The 16,766-nt window shown below is 31.2% G+C and overlaps 1 protein-coding gene across 1 annotated transcript in view; it reads left to right on the forward strand.

Moving 5' to 3' along the window:
- Positions 1-2,254: 2,254 nt before the first annotated feature.
- Positions 2,255-16,766, forward strand: part of LOC114328575 (WD repeat-containing and planar cell polarity effector protein fritz-like) — a 57,522-nt gene continuing 43,010 nt past the window's right edge. The window contains exons 1-3 of the mRNA XM_028277463.2: positions 2,255-2,548; positions 8,544-8,857; positions 14,112-14,459. Coding sequence (XP_028133264.2) covers positions 2,466-2,548; positions 8,544-8,857; positions 14,112-14,459 — 745 coding nt within the window. The 5' untranslated portion in view covers positions 2,255-2,465. The remainder of the gene's footprint in view (positions 2,549-8,543; positions 8,858-14,111; positions 14,460-16,766) is intronic.

Consider the following 16,766-nt stretch of genomic DNA (forward strand, 5'->3'; position numbering starts at 1 on the left):
TCATTTGAAAGGGCGTTCAATTCTCTATTCAGTAATATAAACATTATTCTCATTAGGTATTTATACAGGGTTGCCAAAAAAAATTTTTGAATTAAATTAATTGGCGCAAAAAGAAGAATGTATGTAATTTATTTAACTCAAAATACATTGTACTGCTGTCAGAAAATAGAAGAAAAGGTTTATTTCACAAATAAGCATTTCTTTTCGCTTAAATTAAATCACAAACAGCCTCCCTCCTACGTACTTATTAATCAATGCTCCTACCTATTGGCAGTTTGAACATTTAATTTAAGCTAAAAGCAATGTTTATTTGCAAAATAAACATTTTTTTCTATTTTCTGACAGCAATAGAATATATTTTCAGTTAAATAAATTACATGCATTCTTCTTCTTGCGTCAATTAATTTAATTTAAAAATTTTTTTGGCCTCCCTGTATAAATAATGATATTAATGTTTATAATACTGAATAGAGAATTGAACGCCTTTGTAAATGAGCTACAACACGAACCCCTATTCCTATTTAAAAAAATAATCGATTACGTCATCACGCTCGGATGGATGACGTCACAGTTTGAAATATATGCCAAGAAATTTAATTTAAAAATAAAAATCGACCTGTTTCGGGATTTTTCTCTAAAATCGTCCATTTTAGAGAAAATGAATTTATTCCATAATTTAGCCCCTCTCTGTATATCAGGAAACAGGCGACAATCTAACCAATAGTTTAGCAATAATTAAAATGTTAATTAAAAAATTTCGGTCGAAATAATAACCAGAAAGATTATGATACACCAGAATAACTATGATTTTCGTATAAAAAAGCACTATCTATTCAACGTACCTTACAGGATTGAAATTGGACCATTTGAGCGGTCTTAGGAATGTTATAAAGAAACAATTTTTTGGCTTATAAACAAATAGAACCCCTCAGAAAATATTAGATTTAATTAAATTAAGTTAACGCTGTTGAAAAGGGCACGGCTTCTGTGTCCTTTTCGAAGAAAAACAAATTGAATTGCGAGGAGTGATTCCAGGTATAACCGGTCAAATTTGACCGGCATTTGCGACAGAGTTATAAACAACAGGATTTTAATCTTTGAACCATTAGATACCTTTTAATTCCGGTCTTCTTTGTACATACAAATTTTCATATCTTCAAGACACTTATAACAAAAAAGATTTATGTCACTGTTACCAAATTATTTAATTATTGATAAATAATTACTTCCCTCAAATTTTAGTTGAAAATTAAAGATTTTGTTTGGAAAACCCGAATTTTCCGAGGAAAATTTCCGTCGAAGGAAATTGGAATAAATTATCAATGTGCAGAATTAAATTACTGTCAATTTTTATGTGAGTGTTTTGGTTTAAAGTTAAAATTTTCGGAGTTATAGAGCAATAATAAAAAAAAGATTTCGGAGCGCTAATTTGTTTATAAACAAAATAGCACACTTTCTGTGGACTTTGCACAGCTATATTACTAATATAGGAAATCTTAAGATTTGATTTCAGCATGTCCAGCAATAAAATAGCTGGTAATTAATTTTTCTTGTTTTTTACTAATTTTCCCAGATTATTACCTTACATCTTTCATTGAGTTGATGATTCATGTTGTGGACATTCTCAATTATTATATTTCTAATTTAATACTATTCTATCTAATTCCTCAAAACAAGCAAATTTCAATTCAACCCAGCTATATTATAATACCTTTTGCTTTAGTTTTCCTTGCAAGAAATAAACAAAACACATCTAAACTAAACCTAACCTCGCTTTTGGCCATTCATTCATCTCCGTGTCAAATAATTTCGACAGTCGAAATTATAATATCAACACCCTTTTTAAAGTCGCTATTAATTTCGATAGTCGCTATTTCATGACGTCACTTCGTTAGTTCAACTAAAATCCACAAGGCTCGCACAATCGCATTTCAACCGTCGCCATATTGAAAGCGACTTGTTTAGTGTCGAAATTTGATTTAGAATTTAGGGCCCAGAAACGATATTAGAAATGATACAAGAAAATGCATAGTGTCATACAGCCTTTTATTATAATGTCATTCTTATTTGATTTCCGCGTTTCATTTCTAAACAATTTATATTTTTTGCAAGTTCAAGAGATTGGTTTTGTAAGAAAAAGTATTTTCTCTCTTCCTTGTCAAAACCCCCATTGGACACTCCCTGCCACTGAGAAAATTGTGATATGTCATAGAGTTGACAATTGACATCAAACTTAGCAGCAGCAGCTGTCACTGTCAGACTAACTGTTTTGATTGTTGATAAAATTAATAGGTGTTAAGTTAAATTAAAATAAAATAGAAAGTAAAGTTTGTGATTCTTTTAAAATAATTACTGCATAAATATTATCTAGCTCCCCGCTGAAGATAAATAAATTACCAGGCGTTTCATCTTTAAATAATTAAAGTTGACATGTTAAAATACATCCCAAAAGTTTCTTCAAAGATATGGTTACTCTGTTAAGTGAAATTCATTTCTGGACAACACAAGAAGATATTGTTCTTAAAACTACAGATTATGGTTCTTTCAAGTAAGATCTTTGTTATTAAAAAGACAAGATGTTCTACTTATAATATTATTGTTTATTGTGTTAATTTTTTATTTACTAACTATCACAGAGTAGGTGGTAAGTTCACTTTAATAAAATTAATGCTTAAATTAAGAAAGGATAATATAGATATAAACACAAATCAGTTTAAAAAGATTACAACAACTTCCTATCCTACATCAGATCAGTACAAATTCAGCTGGTATACATTACGCTTCATCTGGTGATATTAAGACTGATCTGACCCATTTTCTCAGATTAAACAATACAAATATTATAATCGATACAATAATGCTAAAATAAATATGCCTTATTTGAGAATAGAACAATAATAAAAACATATCTTCAGATCAAGTGGGTCAAATAAAAAATGGAGAAATTAGACAAATTATCTACAATACTAAAACATACTTGAATCTCATTCCTAAAAGACATTAATAGTTATTTATGATATAAGTGTTAAAAGTACACGTTTAAGGCACGCACGTGAAAGTTTGCAGAATGAGTGATAGCGAGTTCTGCAATTCACACGAGTGCCTTAAAAATGTACTTTTTAACATGCATATCGTCGGTCTAAGATACAAATTGCCTAAGTTACAAATTGAAAATTTTACAGGAGATACAAAAAACTTTGGAACTTGCCTATGTCCAAAAGACAACAAAAATAATATAAGAGAAAATTGCCCAAGTCCATGCAATACATATTTGACCAAAATTAATTAAACAAAATATTTACACAAACTTTCTACTTATTATACTATATCCATATTAATAATAATAATCAAAATATATTTATTTGTTTATATTTTCTAACGTTTTCAATCGAAACAACTTCAGAAGCACTGTTACATACAAGCGAACATCTGATCAAACAATGGGCATAAGCAATATTCGTGTAAATGTGAAATAAGGTTTGGACTTCAGCAAAATTCGTTTATTGGCGCGAAATGAAATAATAATGGCACTTGGGGAATAGGGAACTTGCACATTTTTTTTTATTAGATAATAATGTTTAGTTTTGTTTAAAAATAAGATTTCCAAAATTTCACGCTTCAAAAACTCGTAATAACTTAGAAATACATATTTAAAGTCTTCAGCGGTATAAAATAGTTCAAACGGCACGTGACGTCACATAGTTTTGCATTAGTTTTTATTATGGTTATATTTCGCTGTGTCTAGGTACACGCTAACGTGTACGCAAATAAAAAAGTTAGGTAGACGCGAATTAAACTTCATCAAGCCAGTGACGTCATTATTTAGCTTGCGCAGTTACTATATATTTTGGTACATGCTATTTTGATGTGTTTAGTGTTTGTTTGATGGAAACATATTTGTTAAGGGAAGGGAAGCAGAACTATTCAGATGTTTCAAACTTAATTGTAATAAATCAATGTGTATATATAAAAGTATATATCTGGGAGTAGGTATGAGTATATTACTTTTTCAAGATTAAGATCACAATGTAAAGTCCTATCTAAAACTTGTTACAATGAATTTGTGTCCAGCTCGGAAAATGCTATTGTCAATGAGAGTAATGTGAAAAAATTCTGGTCCTATGTCAACTCACAACGAAAATCTAATGATTTACCATCTGAAATGTTTTACAACGAGGTGAGTTGCCAACTGGGGCCTGATCTTCCAGATCTATTTGCAGATTATTTTAAAACTGTTTACTCAACAAAAGTTTGTCAGGCCGTTGAATCTTTATCTTTTAATGATATCAGCATAAATGATCTTCAAATCAGTATTTCAACAATTTATGAAGAGATTTGTAATCTAAATACCAACAAGAGTCCAGGGCCAGATGGAATACCCCCCATTATTCTAAAATCATGTAGTTTCGTACTTTCTCGTCCTCTCTATATGATATTTAACTCTTCTTTAAAGTCTGGTTATTTTCCTGAGTTTTGGAAGACTAGCTTCTTGACCCCCATATACAAATCAGGAAATAAAGCTGATGTGTGCAATTATAGGCCAGTTTGCAATTTAAATGTAATTCCAAAACTATTTGAAAAAATAGTAACAAAATATCTTACATCAGTGTTATCATCAACAATAATACCCCAGCAGTATGGATTTCTAAATGGAAGGTCTACTGAGCTTAATTTACTAGTTTACAGTGAGTTTCTGTCAGGTGTCTTGGATGGTGGTGGTGAGGTACACAGTATATACACTGACTTTTCTAAGGCATTTGACAGGGTAAATCATACAATTTTATTGGATAAGCTGAGGACAGCAGGTTTGGGTGGTAGTTTGTTGAGCTGGATCGGCAGCTATTTGTCTGATAGATCTCAAATAGTAAAGGTCAAAGGCTTTAAATCTAAGGAGATAAAAGTACCTTCTGGTGTGCCTCAAGGGTCTCATTTGGGACCCTTGTTATTTAACATCTTTATAAATGACATCCAGAGTGGCTTTCAATATTCCGAATTTCTATGTTTTGCTGATGACCTAAAATGCTTCAAAACTGTCTCTTCTACCACTGATTGTATCAACTTGCAGTCAGATTTGTCCAGACTTGTGGACTGGTGTGAAAGAAATTGCATGGATTTAAACCCAAAAAAATGCCTCACTATGTATTTCTCTAAAAGGCGTATCCCCTTGGCTTTTCCCTATGAAATTTCTAACACCATCTTGATCAATATGTCAGCTACTAAGGATCTTGGAGTCTTATTTGACAATGCTCTATCCTTCAGATTTCATATCGCAGAGATTGTTTCTAGAGCCCTTAAAATGGTTGGCTTTGTCAAGAGATCTACAAGAGATTTTACAAATCTCTCGGCAATCCGCCTATTGTATTGTTCATTGGTCAGACCCCTATTGGAGTATGCTTCTTCAGTCTGGAATCCCCTCTATACATGCCATGTACACAAATTAGAACAAGTGCAAAGAAGATTTTTGCGGTATTTGGCCTTTAAGGCTGGTGTGGATCCCCCTGACAACTACCATTACAACTATGATTCACTTCACACGAGATTTTCTCTCCCTCCTCTCCAGATTCGCAGGCAATGTAGGGACTTACAGAATTTATACAAAGTTTTTAATGGTATTGCTGATTGCCCAGATCTACTGTACTGTATTGGTTTGGCAGTGCCGTCAAGGAATACTAGATTTCACCTCATGTTTCAACAACCTTTATGTAGAACTAATGTAAAGTTTAATAGTTTTAGTTCAAGGTCTGTAAGGACAGCCAATAACTTATCTCCGAACATTGATTTCAGTATAAGTCAAAGTCGCTTTGTGTGCTTTCTTAAGGATTTAACGCTTGGGGAAGAACACTAATTTATAAATTTATAAGTATATTTATGGGTAGCTAGGTGATTTAGTGTTAAGTGTCCAAATAATATTTGTCAATTTATTACCTGTGATAATGTCTGTGTAATGTTACCATTTTGTGATTGTAATTAAGTATATTTACATATTTTTATAATTTATTTTGAGGTTTAATGTATATTTTAGCTCTTAAATTATTCTGTAATAATGGGTAAGGCCCGTAAATAAATAAATAAATAAATAAATATATTTAGGTTAGCAAAATAATTAGATGTATTTAGTTGACATGACATGTAGGTACAAAATATTGTTAAAATAATTTTTATACATAAGTGAATTATTATAATCAACTATTCTAAATGCAAAATAAGCCACAATTTAACTAAAAAAATTATTTTATTAACGTTTAGACGTCCAAATCGGATGTCATTTTCAAAATACAAAAATCAGTCAGATTAAATAAATTATTGGAAAAAATTTTTTACTAAGCAACAACATTTGTGTTTAATTTAATATTATTTTGTATTTTGACAACGACATCCGGTTTAGAAGTCGAAACGTTAATAAAATCAATTTTTTAGTTAAATTGTGGCTTAGTTCCCATTTAGAATAGTTTATTACAAAAATACCCCAAGGATAATAGCTTCAAAACAAATTAATTATTATTGTGAAAGCTTTAGGTCTTCCTTTTATTTTAATCTTTTACGGTAATACTATTTCATTTATAACTAAAAAAAATATATATTAATTTATAGTCTCTTATCTTTTGTGTACTGTTTTAAAATGTTCTTAAACTCATTAAAAGTTTTAAATAATTGTCCGCACTCCGTAGTTAATTTAAAAACAAACACTAAACAAATAAAAAATAAGAAATCACTGACACTCTAACTTTTTTATTTGCGTACACGTTAGCGTATACCTAGACACAACCTTATATTTAGGTATATTCTTCTTCTCATTCTTTAGTTTATTGGCCTCCACCTACTTGGGTATTTGGCAAGCTCATCGTCGTGGAATAAGTCAAAGATATTTATATTCTAATGACATTTATCGTATGTCATTGTAATAATATATACCAGTTTGTTAAAATTGTAGTTTTATACTGTTTTTGAAGGAAAGGAACGAAGGTTTACTATGAAAATAAAACCATTTTGTAAAAGTACAAATTTTCTATGAATAGGTCAAACGATCAAAAACACTTGTAACGTCACATTTTTACTGACGTTTATAACGTCTAATTTAAAATTCTGTTTACTTTATTGGAAAAATGTAAATGTAAAACCAAGTGACGTCACGATGCGTTTTGGACCACCTGTTTGAATTTGAATTTTTAATCGTCTTTAGGGGCCAAACGAAAGACAAAGAAAACTTTTTTATCTTTGATACATGTTTTAAATTATGTTCTGTTGTGATTTATAACATTTTTTTCGAATTTAAAAATTTATGCAAGTTCCCTATTGCCAGGCAGTAGCTTTTACCGTCTACTACTAGATAACACCAATAAACAATTTTCGCAAAAAATGGACTTAGGTAATTTGCATCTTAGACTGACGATATACAATATTTTTTCTACAAACGTAATTACAGGGCAATATCTGCAAAAACTTGTACTTGATTGTGACATTCCATTTTTATATTTTTTTGACATTACATCAAAATTGTCTATACAGTCAATACGAACTGCAGTGCCTTAAAAATATTTTAAAGCACTAGTGCCTAAAGTAGCATTTTTAACGCTCGTATGGAGTGCTAAAAATTGCATTTTTAACATGGTTGTAGAAAAAAAACATTTAAAGTATAAAATTTCGTTTCGTTTTTAACACTTTTGTTGTGGAACTTTGTTATAGAATTTGTCCCTATGTAGCATGAACTTTTTGATAATAGTAACATCCAGATAACACAAAATGGCGCTATCCTCACAGACTGAAAAAAAGCTAGCATATTATGGTGACTTCCTCAGCGAAAGTGTTAAGCCTCATATATATCACCAGCTCTTTAGAGGACCCCACAACACACCTTATGAAAAAGTGGCCCCTGTCAAATTTAACAAAAGTTCGGTCAGTCATAGCTCTCAGTGTGTAGAATAAAAAAGTCCATGGGACCTAGGTCTGAAAAACTATTATTCTGAAGCTACAGCCTTCTGAAGATATTGGATTCAGGTGCTCGGATTACGTTAAGTGCACTAATTCACGGTCAAGCGAATGAAAATAGTTTCTTCATGCATATTTGCGTGTTGAAAAGAGCTATAGAAAATGTGCTACTAAAGCGACCTAAGGAGTAGCATGTTTTCACCAATGCTTCACACTTATCCAATACCAGTATAGCTGCAGTTACACTTTGTTTACATACAATGGCGTTACGAAAATTTTTTACTAAACAAACCCCAATTATTTTTTAGTTTTTTACCTTGCTGGAGACAGTGTTACCTTTTTTGAAACACCTTGTATATATGAGGCGCTCAGAGCAACAGTGGCCTAACCCACATCTCAAAATTTTACCTAAACACTTTTATTACATTAGACTTATCCCTTATTTAAGTATTTTCAGATGCAGAGTAGCTTAAACAATGGTTGCTTGAGCCACTCTGCATCTGAAAATACTTAAATAAGGGATAACTTTAATGTAATAAAAGCATTTTGGTAAAATTGTAGGAAGTGGGTTAGGCCACTGCTGCTCTGAGCGCCTCATATATATGTCCTTTTTTTAGATATTACACTAAAAGGGATGGCACCGAAACCCTCAATGGCCAAAGTAAAAAACAATATTGTGACCAGCGTGGGCTCCACTGGTATCTTCCTAATAAACGTCCACATAGACTAAAAGACAAATTGAAAGAATTAGAGGATTATCTGATACATAATCGTGTTGTTTCTTTCATTTTTGAAGATACCAAAATTTTATTATTACTTTCAACAGGACTTTTAGTTACTTTGACTTTAAATAATAAAACTGGGGATTTGACCAATATACTATTTGACAAGCAGTTAGCTTCAAAGCTTCAAGCAAATATCATTTGTGATGGTAAGTACCACACATTTATTTCATTCCACAATAACATCATTTTTGCAGGAATTTGTTACCCTGTATTAGTGATGTAACGAATGTCATTTTTTGAACATTCGCGAATACAAATGCGAATGTGAATATCTGCTACCGACATTCGCAAATGTTAATATGTATTCAGTTTTTTTTTAATTTGTTTTTATTTTTGTAATGTTTCCTAAATTTATAATGAAAAGTTAATTGAAATTTAGTGTAAATCAACCTGAATCTTAAGCTAATTACATAATACCAAATAATAAAAAAAGTGAAGGCTGATAATGTGATTATACAAGGTTAAGTTCTATATATCTATTGCCCTTCAGTTGTCCAAAGTTGCCCCCTTATTTTTCCACTCTTCTCGTTCCAGTGCTAATGCTGTCGATCTGGTCCCTGCGTATCTTTTTAGGTCATTCGACCATCTCGTCTGTGGTCTGCCCCTTCCTCTTTTGTAGTCCCTAGGTCTCCAGTGAGTTATCGCTTCATTCCATCTTCTGTCTCTTGGTCTGCTGTTGTGTCCTTCATATTTCCATTTGAGAGTAGCTGCATGTTTGAGGTTAAGTTACCTTTTCTTAATAAAAAAAAAGATGAGAAGTGAATAGATTTTGATTTTATTAACCTAATATCTTAAAATTATTTTTTTTCTGGTTTTCATATTCGCAAAACATTCGCACAAATTTCACGAATGCGGATACGAATGCGAATATGCAAAAACATGCGAATATTCGCGAACGCGAATACGAATATTTGTTACATCACTACCTAAACCAGGAGATATTAACAGAACTTCAACCACGATTTTCTAAGTCCTGCCCTTTGCAATACTGGAAGGTTAGAAAAAATACTTACAATTTATGGAAAAATCCACGGGTTTCCTGTGACATTTTCCCGTGAAAATTAAATTTTTCATGAGGAAAAAAATGGGGAGTTGCGATGAATTTCTGAATCCTGCCATATCCATAGAATGACAGGATACTATCAATTTTATGAAGAAAATTTTTTGGGCAGGAGGGTTGCAAAAGGTCTAAGGGAGTATATAGAAACATGTAATGAAAATAATGAAATTTTCATAATTTTCTGAGTCCTGCCAACTTAATCAATTAAACATAATTATTTGGAAATGATCGAAGAAAATGTTGGCATGACGTCTCCTAATGTTTAACTGCACTTGTCCATTTTAAAATTCTGTGGAAAATTTTCACCCTGGTTCCGTGATTTTCCGAGTCATAAAATAAATTTTATTATAAAATAGATAATTTAAGTAGACATCATTTAAAATGGCAGGATGTTTAGTTACACCTTTTTCCTATACATAGTTAAAAAATGTGTAAGAAAATTCGTGGAAAGTTACACGATTTTCTGTCATGCCATTTTGCACATATCTCAAGAATGTTAATATAAAGCTCTTTACAAAGAGGCAGAATGGTTGTGTAGTTATTTCGTATATAAAAATAAAATTTTAAGTCTGTAAAATTATTGCTGGTTGATATACAAACATATTCATATCACCACAATTTTCTGAGTCATGGCATGTCAAGTATGCTTAAAAAACACTAATCTAAAACCGTTTACAACGTGGCAGGATAATCGCAAAGATATTTAATACATAAAAATTAATTTTTATGTCGTTAAAACAATCGTACGGTATTAAATATTATTTTCTTGAGCAATATCTTGGATTTTTACACACCTTTTAAATCTAATACCAAACTGTAACATCTTTATTTTAAGCGATTAGATCATATTTGTATCTAAGTAAAAGTAATAAAAGTAATAGAAAGAAAATCAATAATTTTACAATTAATTGGTTATAGTAGGGATTGTTCCTATTATAAAGGGTGTCCAGAAACTCTTCTAACAAATGAAGCCCGGAGATTCCTCAGATCAATTTAAGAAAATTTAACTCAATTCACCTAGTCCGAAAATGCTTCCTAAGGAAGATAAAGCTCTTTAAAGATGGTGTATTGTAATTAGTTTTTAAAATAGCTCCAGAACACTTCTATTTAGAACAACGAAAATTGGTACACCTATTTATCTTTCAGAGATAAATCGATTCCATCAGTTGTCAATTTTTAGTACCGGTCATAGGCGTCCGTTTAGGGTAGGGAAACGGATATTTTATCGAATAACTTTTCTGTGTTTAACTTTTACGCATTTTTGACATTGGAATATTAAACTATGGGATGTTCTTGTACTAAAAGGTACTCTTGCTTTAAGTCGGTAGGATACGCCAGGTTCTAGAAAAATCGATTTGAAAAATTTTGCGGTTTTTGAATTTGAAAAAAAAAAAAGATAAAAAAAACTATTTAGAAAAACGAAAACTGGTACGTTTATTTCTCTTCCAGATATGAATCGATTTTATCAATTGTGAATTTCTAGTATCGGTCATAGGCGTCCGTCTTGGGTAGATCAACGAAATCTCATAACTTGCTTTAATTTTTAAGCATTTTTGACAGTAGAGTATTAAATTATGAGGTATTCTAGTACTAAAAGTTACTCTGGCTTTAAGTCGATAAATACACCGTTTTTTATATTTTTTTATTCAAATTTTTCTTAAATTCAAATTACGAAAAATTTTAAAATTGATTTTTCTAGAAAACGGTGCTTCCTACCGACTTAAAGCAAGAGTACCTTTTAGTACTAGAATACCTCACAATTTAATAATATAGTGTCAAAAATGCTTAAAAGTTAAAGACAAAAAAGTTATGCGATAAAATAACCGTTGTCCTACCCAAAACGGACTCCTATGACCGGTACTAGAGATTCGCAATTGATGGAATCGATTTATCTCTGAAAGATAAAAAGGCGGACCAATTTTTGTGTATCGAAATGGAAGCGTTCTGGAGATAAAAAAAAAAACTAATTACAAGGCGCCATCTTTAAAGAGCTCTAGCTCCCTTAGGAAACATTTTTGGATTAGGTGAATTGTGTTAAATTGTCTTAAAATTATCTTAGGAATCTTAAAATTATATACAGGGTCTTCCATTAAAAAAACATAAGTTTGTGTCGCCCTATCAATACGGGTAGCCCTGTATATTAGAAAATATTTTTTAATTATGATCCTATCTTTGCCCCACATTTTACCTAAATAACTTTTTTTCGTATCTCTTACGACAAACGAGTAATTGGACTTTGTCACACTAATGCGTGGGGCATTATATACGGAATGTATACGGGCCTGTATACGAAATTACTATAAAACCATCCTGCCTCTTTGCCAAGACTTATATTAAGATTCTTGAAACATATTTTATGCAAAATGGCATGACTCAGAACATCGTGGAATTTTTCATGAATTTTCTTACAAATCTAGGACTCCTGCCGTCTTACTAGAACCGTTTAACCTTCCTGCCGAGTACCGAAAAAGTATTGATTGCATTTGAGTATTAAAACTTTTTAAAGGCAGGACTCAGAAAATCACATAATCAGGGTGAAAATTTTCCAAGTGACAAGTATACTTAAACATTAAGAGACGTCATGCCCATATTTTTTTAGATCATTTTGAAATAAATATATTTAATTTATTTAGTTACCAGGACCCAGAAAATCATGAAAATTTCATTATTCTTCTTACATGTTTGTATACATATATACTTTGTTAGCCCGTTTGCAACCCTCCTGCCCAAAAAATTTTCTTCATAAAATCGATAGTATCCTGTCATTCTACGGATATGGCAGGACTCAGAAATTCATCGCAAAACCCTATTTTTATTTTTTGGGAAAATCTAGTTTTTACAGGAAAATTTCACAGGAAATTTGTGGATGTTTCCAAAGGTTGTAAGTGCTTCGTCTACCCTTCCAGTATTGCAAAGGGCAGGACTGAGAAAATCGTGACTGAACTTCTGTATAATATCTCCCGGTCTAACCCTGTATTCGCTCTGTGCATGACTGATACAACACCTAGCTTCATCACCTGACATTTTTGGCGACCACAATTTGATCTTAAGTATATGATACATATAACATATTTGACATTAAGGAGATTGATACGTAGTTTCTGCTCCAATGCTATTCAAATGGGATTTATTTTTTTCGAATCCGGAGAAAACTAATAAGGATTTTTGAAAAATTTAAACGCAGAATGAAAGATTACGTTATTAGTGAGGGCCGAAAGTCTCTGAAAACTTCTATAATGTTTATTTTAATAAATTACAGGGGTGAAAATCTAAGAGAAAATTTAGTGTGATTTTTAATTTCAAATATATCATTCAAAATAAACTTTTTATTTATTCTTGTCTTTCATTCTGCGTTTAAATTTTTCAAAACTATTTATTGTTTTTTTCAAGATTCGAAAAAAATGAACACAATGTCCGTGGTAATATTTTCCAAATCTATCTTTGTCATACAACGCACTCAGTCGAATAGAATATTGTCAGCATATTGTCAGTCAGACAGTGACAATTTTAAATATTTGTCATGACATCGGGAATATTTTGAGTTGTTGATTAAATAATATTGATAGTGTATTTGATAAATAATTGATTTAAGACGTGAACTTAATAAAAAGTTATTTATTGTTTATTATTTATGGAAGATCCAAAGCAGAGAATACACCAGGATATATTCAGTGATCCAAGTATTTTGTTGTTAAAGATGTTCAAACTTGTAAGCGTTTCATAGTAACAATATACTATTAAAAAATCACTTTATCATTTTTCCTCTTTCCTCGATTGATTATTAGTTTTTGTTGTACAGTAGATAAATTATTACAATCACTGAATACATAAGTGAAAAAATTATCATATTAATTAACTGAATTAATAATTAAGGCAATTAATTATACAAGTAACAGTCATCCAAGAATATTCAAAAGCCTTCTTTAAAGTTAATGATGACATTGTCAAGTAAAGTTTACATATCCATACCAGTGAGAATTTTACTACTTGTAATTTGCTGTGTTAAGACAGAAAAAGTAGGGATAGCCGTAAAATAATTGCGAATTATGTACCGATGGCCTTAATATGTGATAATTTATCATTTTTGATAAAATTTGTTATACAAACAATAACATTACAATTACAAAGAATTACCAAAATTGTCATATTTCACCGCTACTCACGCTGGTATCATTTTGTGTATTCCCACCACGATCACTCATGGAGCGAATAATTCACATTATTTTTAAATTGTAGTGTTTCCGGACTGAAAATCGAAATGTCAGTATAAACACACCACAACAAAATGGCTTCAGAATCTTTTCAAATAAATATCGATTTTATTAATTTATTTCTTTTAGGAACAATTTTTGGGAATCAAGTAATATGTATTTGTAACGATGGTCACTTATTGGGATATGGAGGGCCTTGGAAGGAGGGATGGGTGTTAGAAGGGGGACCTAGAAGGAGACTAAACTATTATGGTGAATGGTTGGTGGTATGGGGTAAAGCCGGTGCAGAACATCCCCAGCCATGGAGTCCTTTGGCAAAAGACCATCAAAGAGCAAATTTACACCTATATTGGATTGGCGCCAGAGATCCTGAGTTATTATCGTATAAAAAGACTGATGGGGAACCCTTAGAAGTGATTGTCAGTAAATTTAGAAGTAGGACTTTAATTCTGATAGAACAGAAAGTAACTCAAAGAGGTATATATTTTATAATTTATTAAGTCATAGTTTGTAGTTTTTTGCATTTTTTTAAAACTTGTTTAAAAACTAGGTTCACTTTGCAAGTGTATTCGAATGGTATTAACAGAATTTTATTGGAAACATTTTTTATTTGAGTGGGCATATTATGAGAAGAGCACTTGAAGGATGGAAAAAGGGCATTTCAATAAATGGTCATAAAATAAACAATCTACGTTTCACGGATGACACAGCCCTTGCTGTGTCTATAGTCAAGCAGAGCTGATTGATCTTATACGACTGGTTGAAAACAAAAGTCACATATTTGGTCTGCAATTGAATGGGTCCACTAAATAACGTTGTAAGCGCCACATCACTCGTAAGGTACTAGTACACTTTAGAAGGACTTTCAAGATTTTTTTTCTCAGAACCTTTATTAACATAAATCTTTTTACATATGAATATCCAACTCTTAAGACAGTTTTACATTATGCATGCTATTTTCATGCTAGGCAAGAGCCATGCAAGACAGATCATGCAACTGCGCATGTCCACACGCTATTTCCATGCAATTCCTGTGCTAGATGAAAAATTAAAACGTGTTCTATTTTTCACGCTATTTTGATGCAAGTTGTCAAATTTCATGTTGCCTATATGACAAAATTTATGGTTTAGAATAAAACTTAACCTTATTTTGTAAATTTAAGTGTTATTTATTGGAAGTAATAATAATTTGTAACTTATACTTAAATATACAGGGTGTAACGAAAATACAGGTCATAAATTTAATCACATATTCTGGGACCAAAAATAGTTTGATTGAACCTAACTTACCTTAGTACAAATGTGCATATAAAAAAAGTTACAACCCTTTGAAGTTACAAAATGAAAATCGATTTTTTCCAATATATCGAAAACTATTCAAGATTTTTTATTGAAAATGGACACATGGCATTCTTATGACAGTAGCATCTTCAGAAAAAATTATAGTGAAATTTGGACACCCTATAAAAATTTTATGGGGGTTTAGTTCCTTTAAACCCCCCCCAAACTTTTGTGTACGTTCCAATTAAATTATTTTTCTGGTACCATTACTTAAACACAATATTTTTAAAACTTTTTTGGCTCCTTGTACTTTTTCGAAAAGTCAGTTTTTATCGAGATATTTTGAATATTTGTCAAATCCACCACATATTTGTATATGGTTAAGTACGATTATGGAGACTTGGTAATAATATGAAAATTTATGTATGATTTACATTTTTAGGTATATTTTGAACCGTATTAAAAAAGAAGCCATATCTCGATAAATGGTGCCTTCTCGAAAAAATACAAAGAGGCAAAAAAGTTTTAAAAACACTGTGTTTAACTAATGGTGCCGCAGAAATATTTTAATTGGAACGTACACAAACATTTGGGGAGTTTAAAAGAATAAAACCCCCATAAAATTTTTATGTAAACATATTAAAAAATAATCCTCAACTCGATAAAAACTGCCTTATTGAAAAAATACTAAGAGGCAAAAAAGTTTTAGGAATATTAAATTTAACTAATGGTACCACAATAATAATTTAATTGAGACGTACACAAAAGTTTGGGGGGTTTAAGGGAACAAAACCCCCATAAAATTTTTATAGGGTGCACAAATTTCACTATAATTTTTCTTTAAGATGCTCCTGCCATAAGAATGCCACATATCCATTTTCAATAAAAAATCTCTAATAGTTTTCGATATATTCGAAAAAATCGATTTTCATTTTGTAACTTCAAAGGGCTATAATTTTTTTTTGTGTGCATATTTGTACTAAGGTAAGTTAGGTTCAATCGAACTATTTTTGGTCCCAGAATATGTGATTTAATTTATGACCTGTATTTTTGTTACACCCTGTATATTTAATGTTGGACTGAAATTTCGAACTGAAATATCTAAAGTTAATGTTTTGGTATATTTCTGTTGTTGGCAACAATGAAAGTGATACCAAAAATTGCACAGAAATAGCTGTGATGTAAAAAGGTCAGGCTGGGCAAGAGTTATGACAGGCAAGACGGACTTGCATAGCATGAGACTTGCATAGCCTTGATGTAAAGCTGCTTTTAGAGAATACAAAAAATATATCTTTTTTCATTTATGCACGTACACTAATATTGTAGAGGGCGCCAAAGTCGAGGCGAACAGTTAATCTCAGGATTGGGATCTCTGAAACAAAAAAATCGTATGTCATCTGCAAAGCGAAGGTTTCTTACGTGACAATTTACTACCATTAGTGAAAAATTCCGAAAAATAAGGTTTTAAGGAAATTTGAAAAATTTTTGTGAAAAAATCGCCCT

The sequence above is a fragment of the Diabrotica virgifera genome, chromosome 5 (genome assembly GCF_917563875.1).
Source record: "Diabrotica virgifera virgifera chromosome 5, PGI_DIABVI_V3a".
In the NCBI taxonomy this organism is placed as follows: Eukaryota; Metazoa; Arthropoda; class Insecta; order Coleoptera; family Chrysomelidae; genus Diabrotica; species Diabrotica virgifera.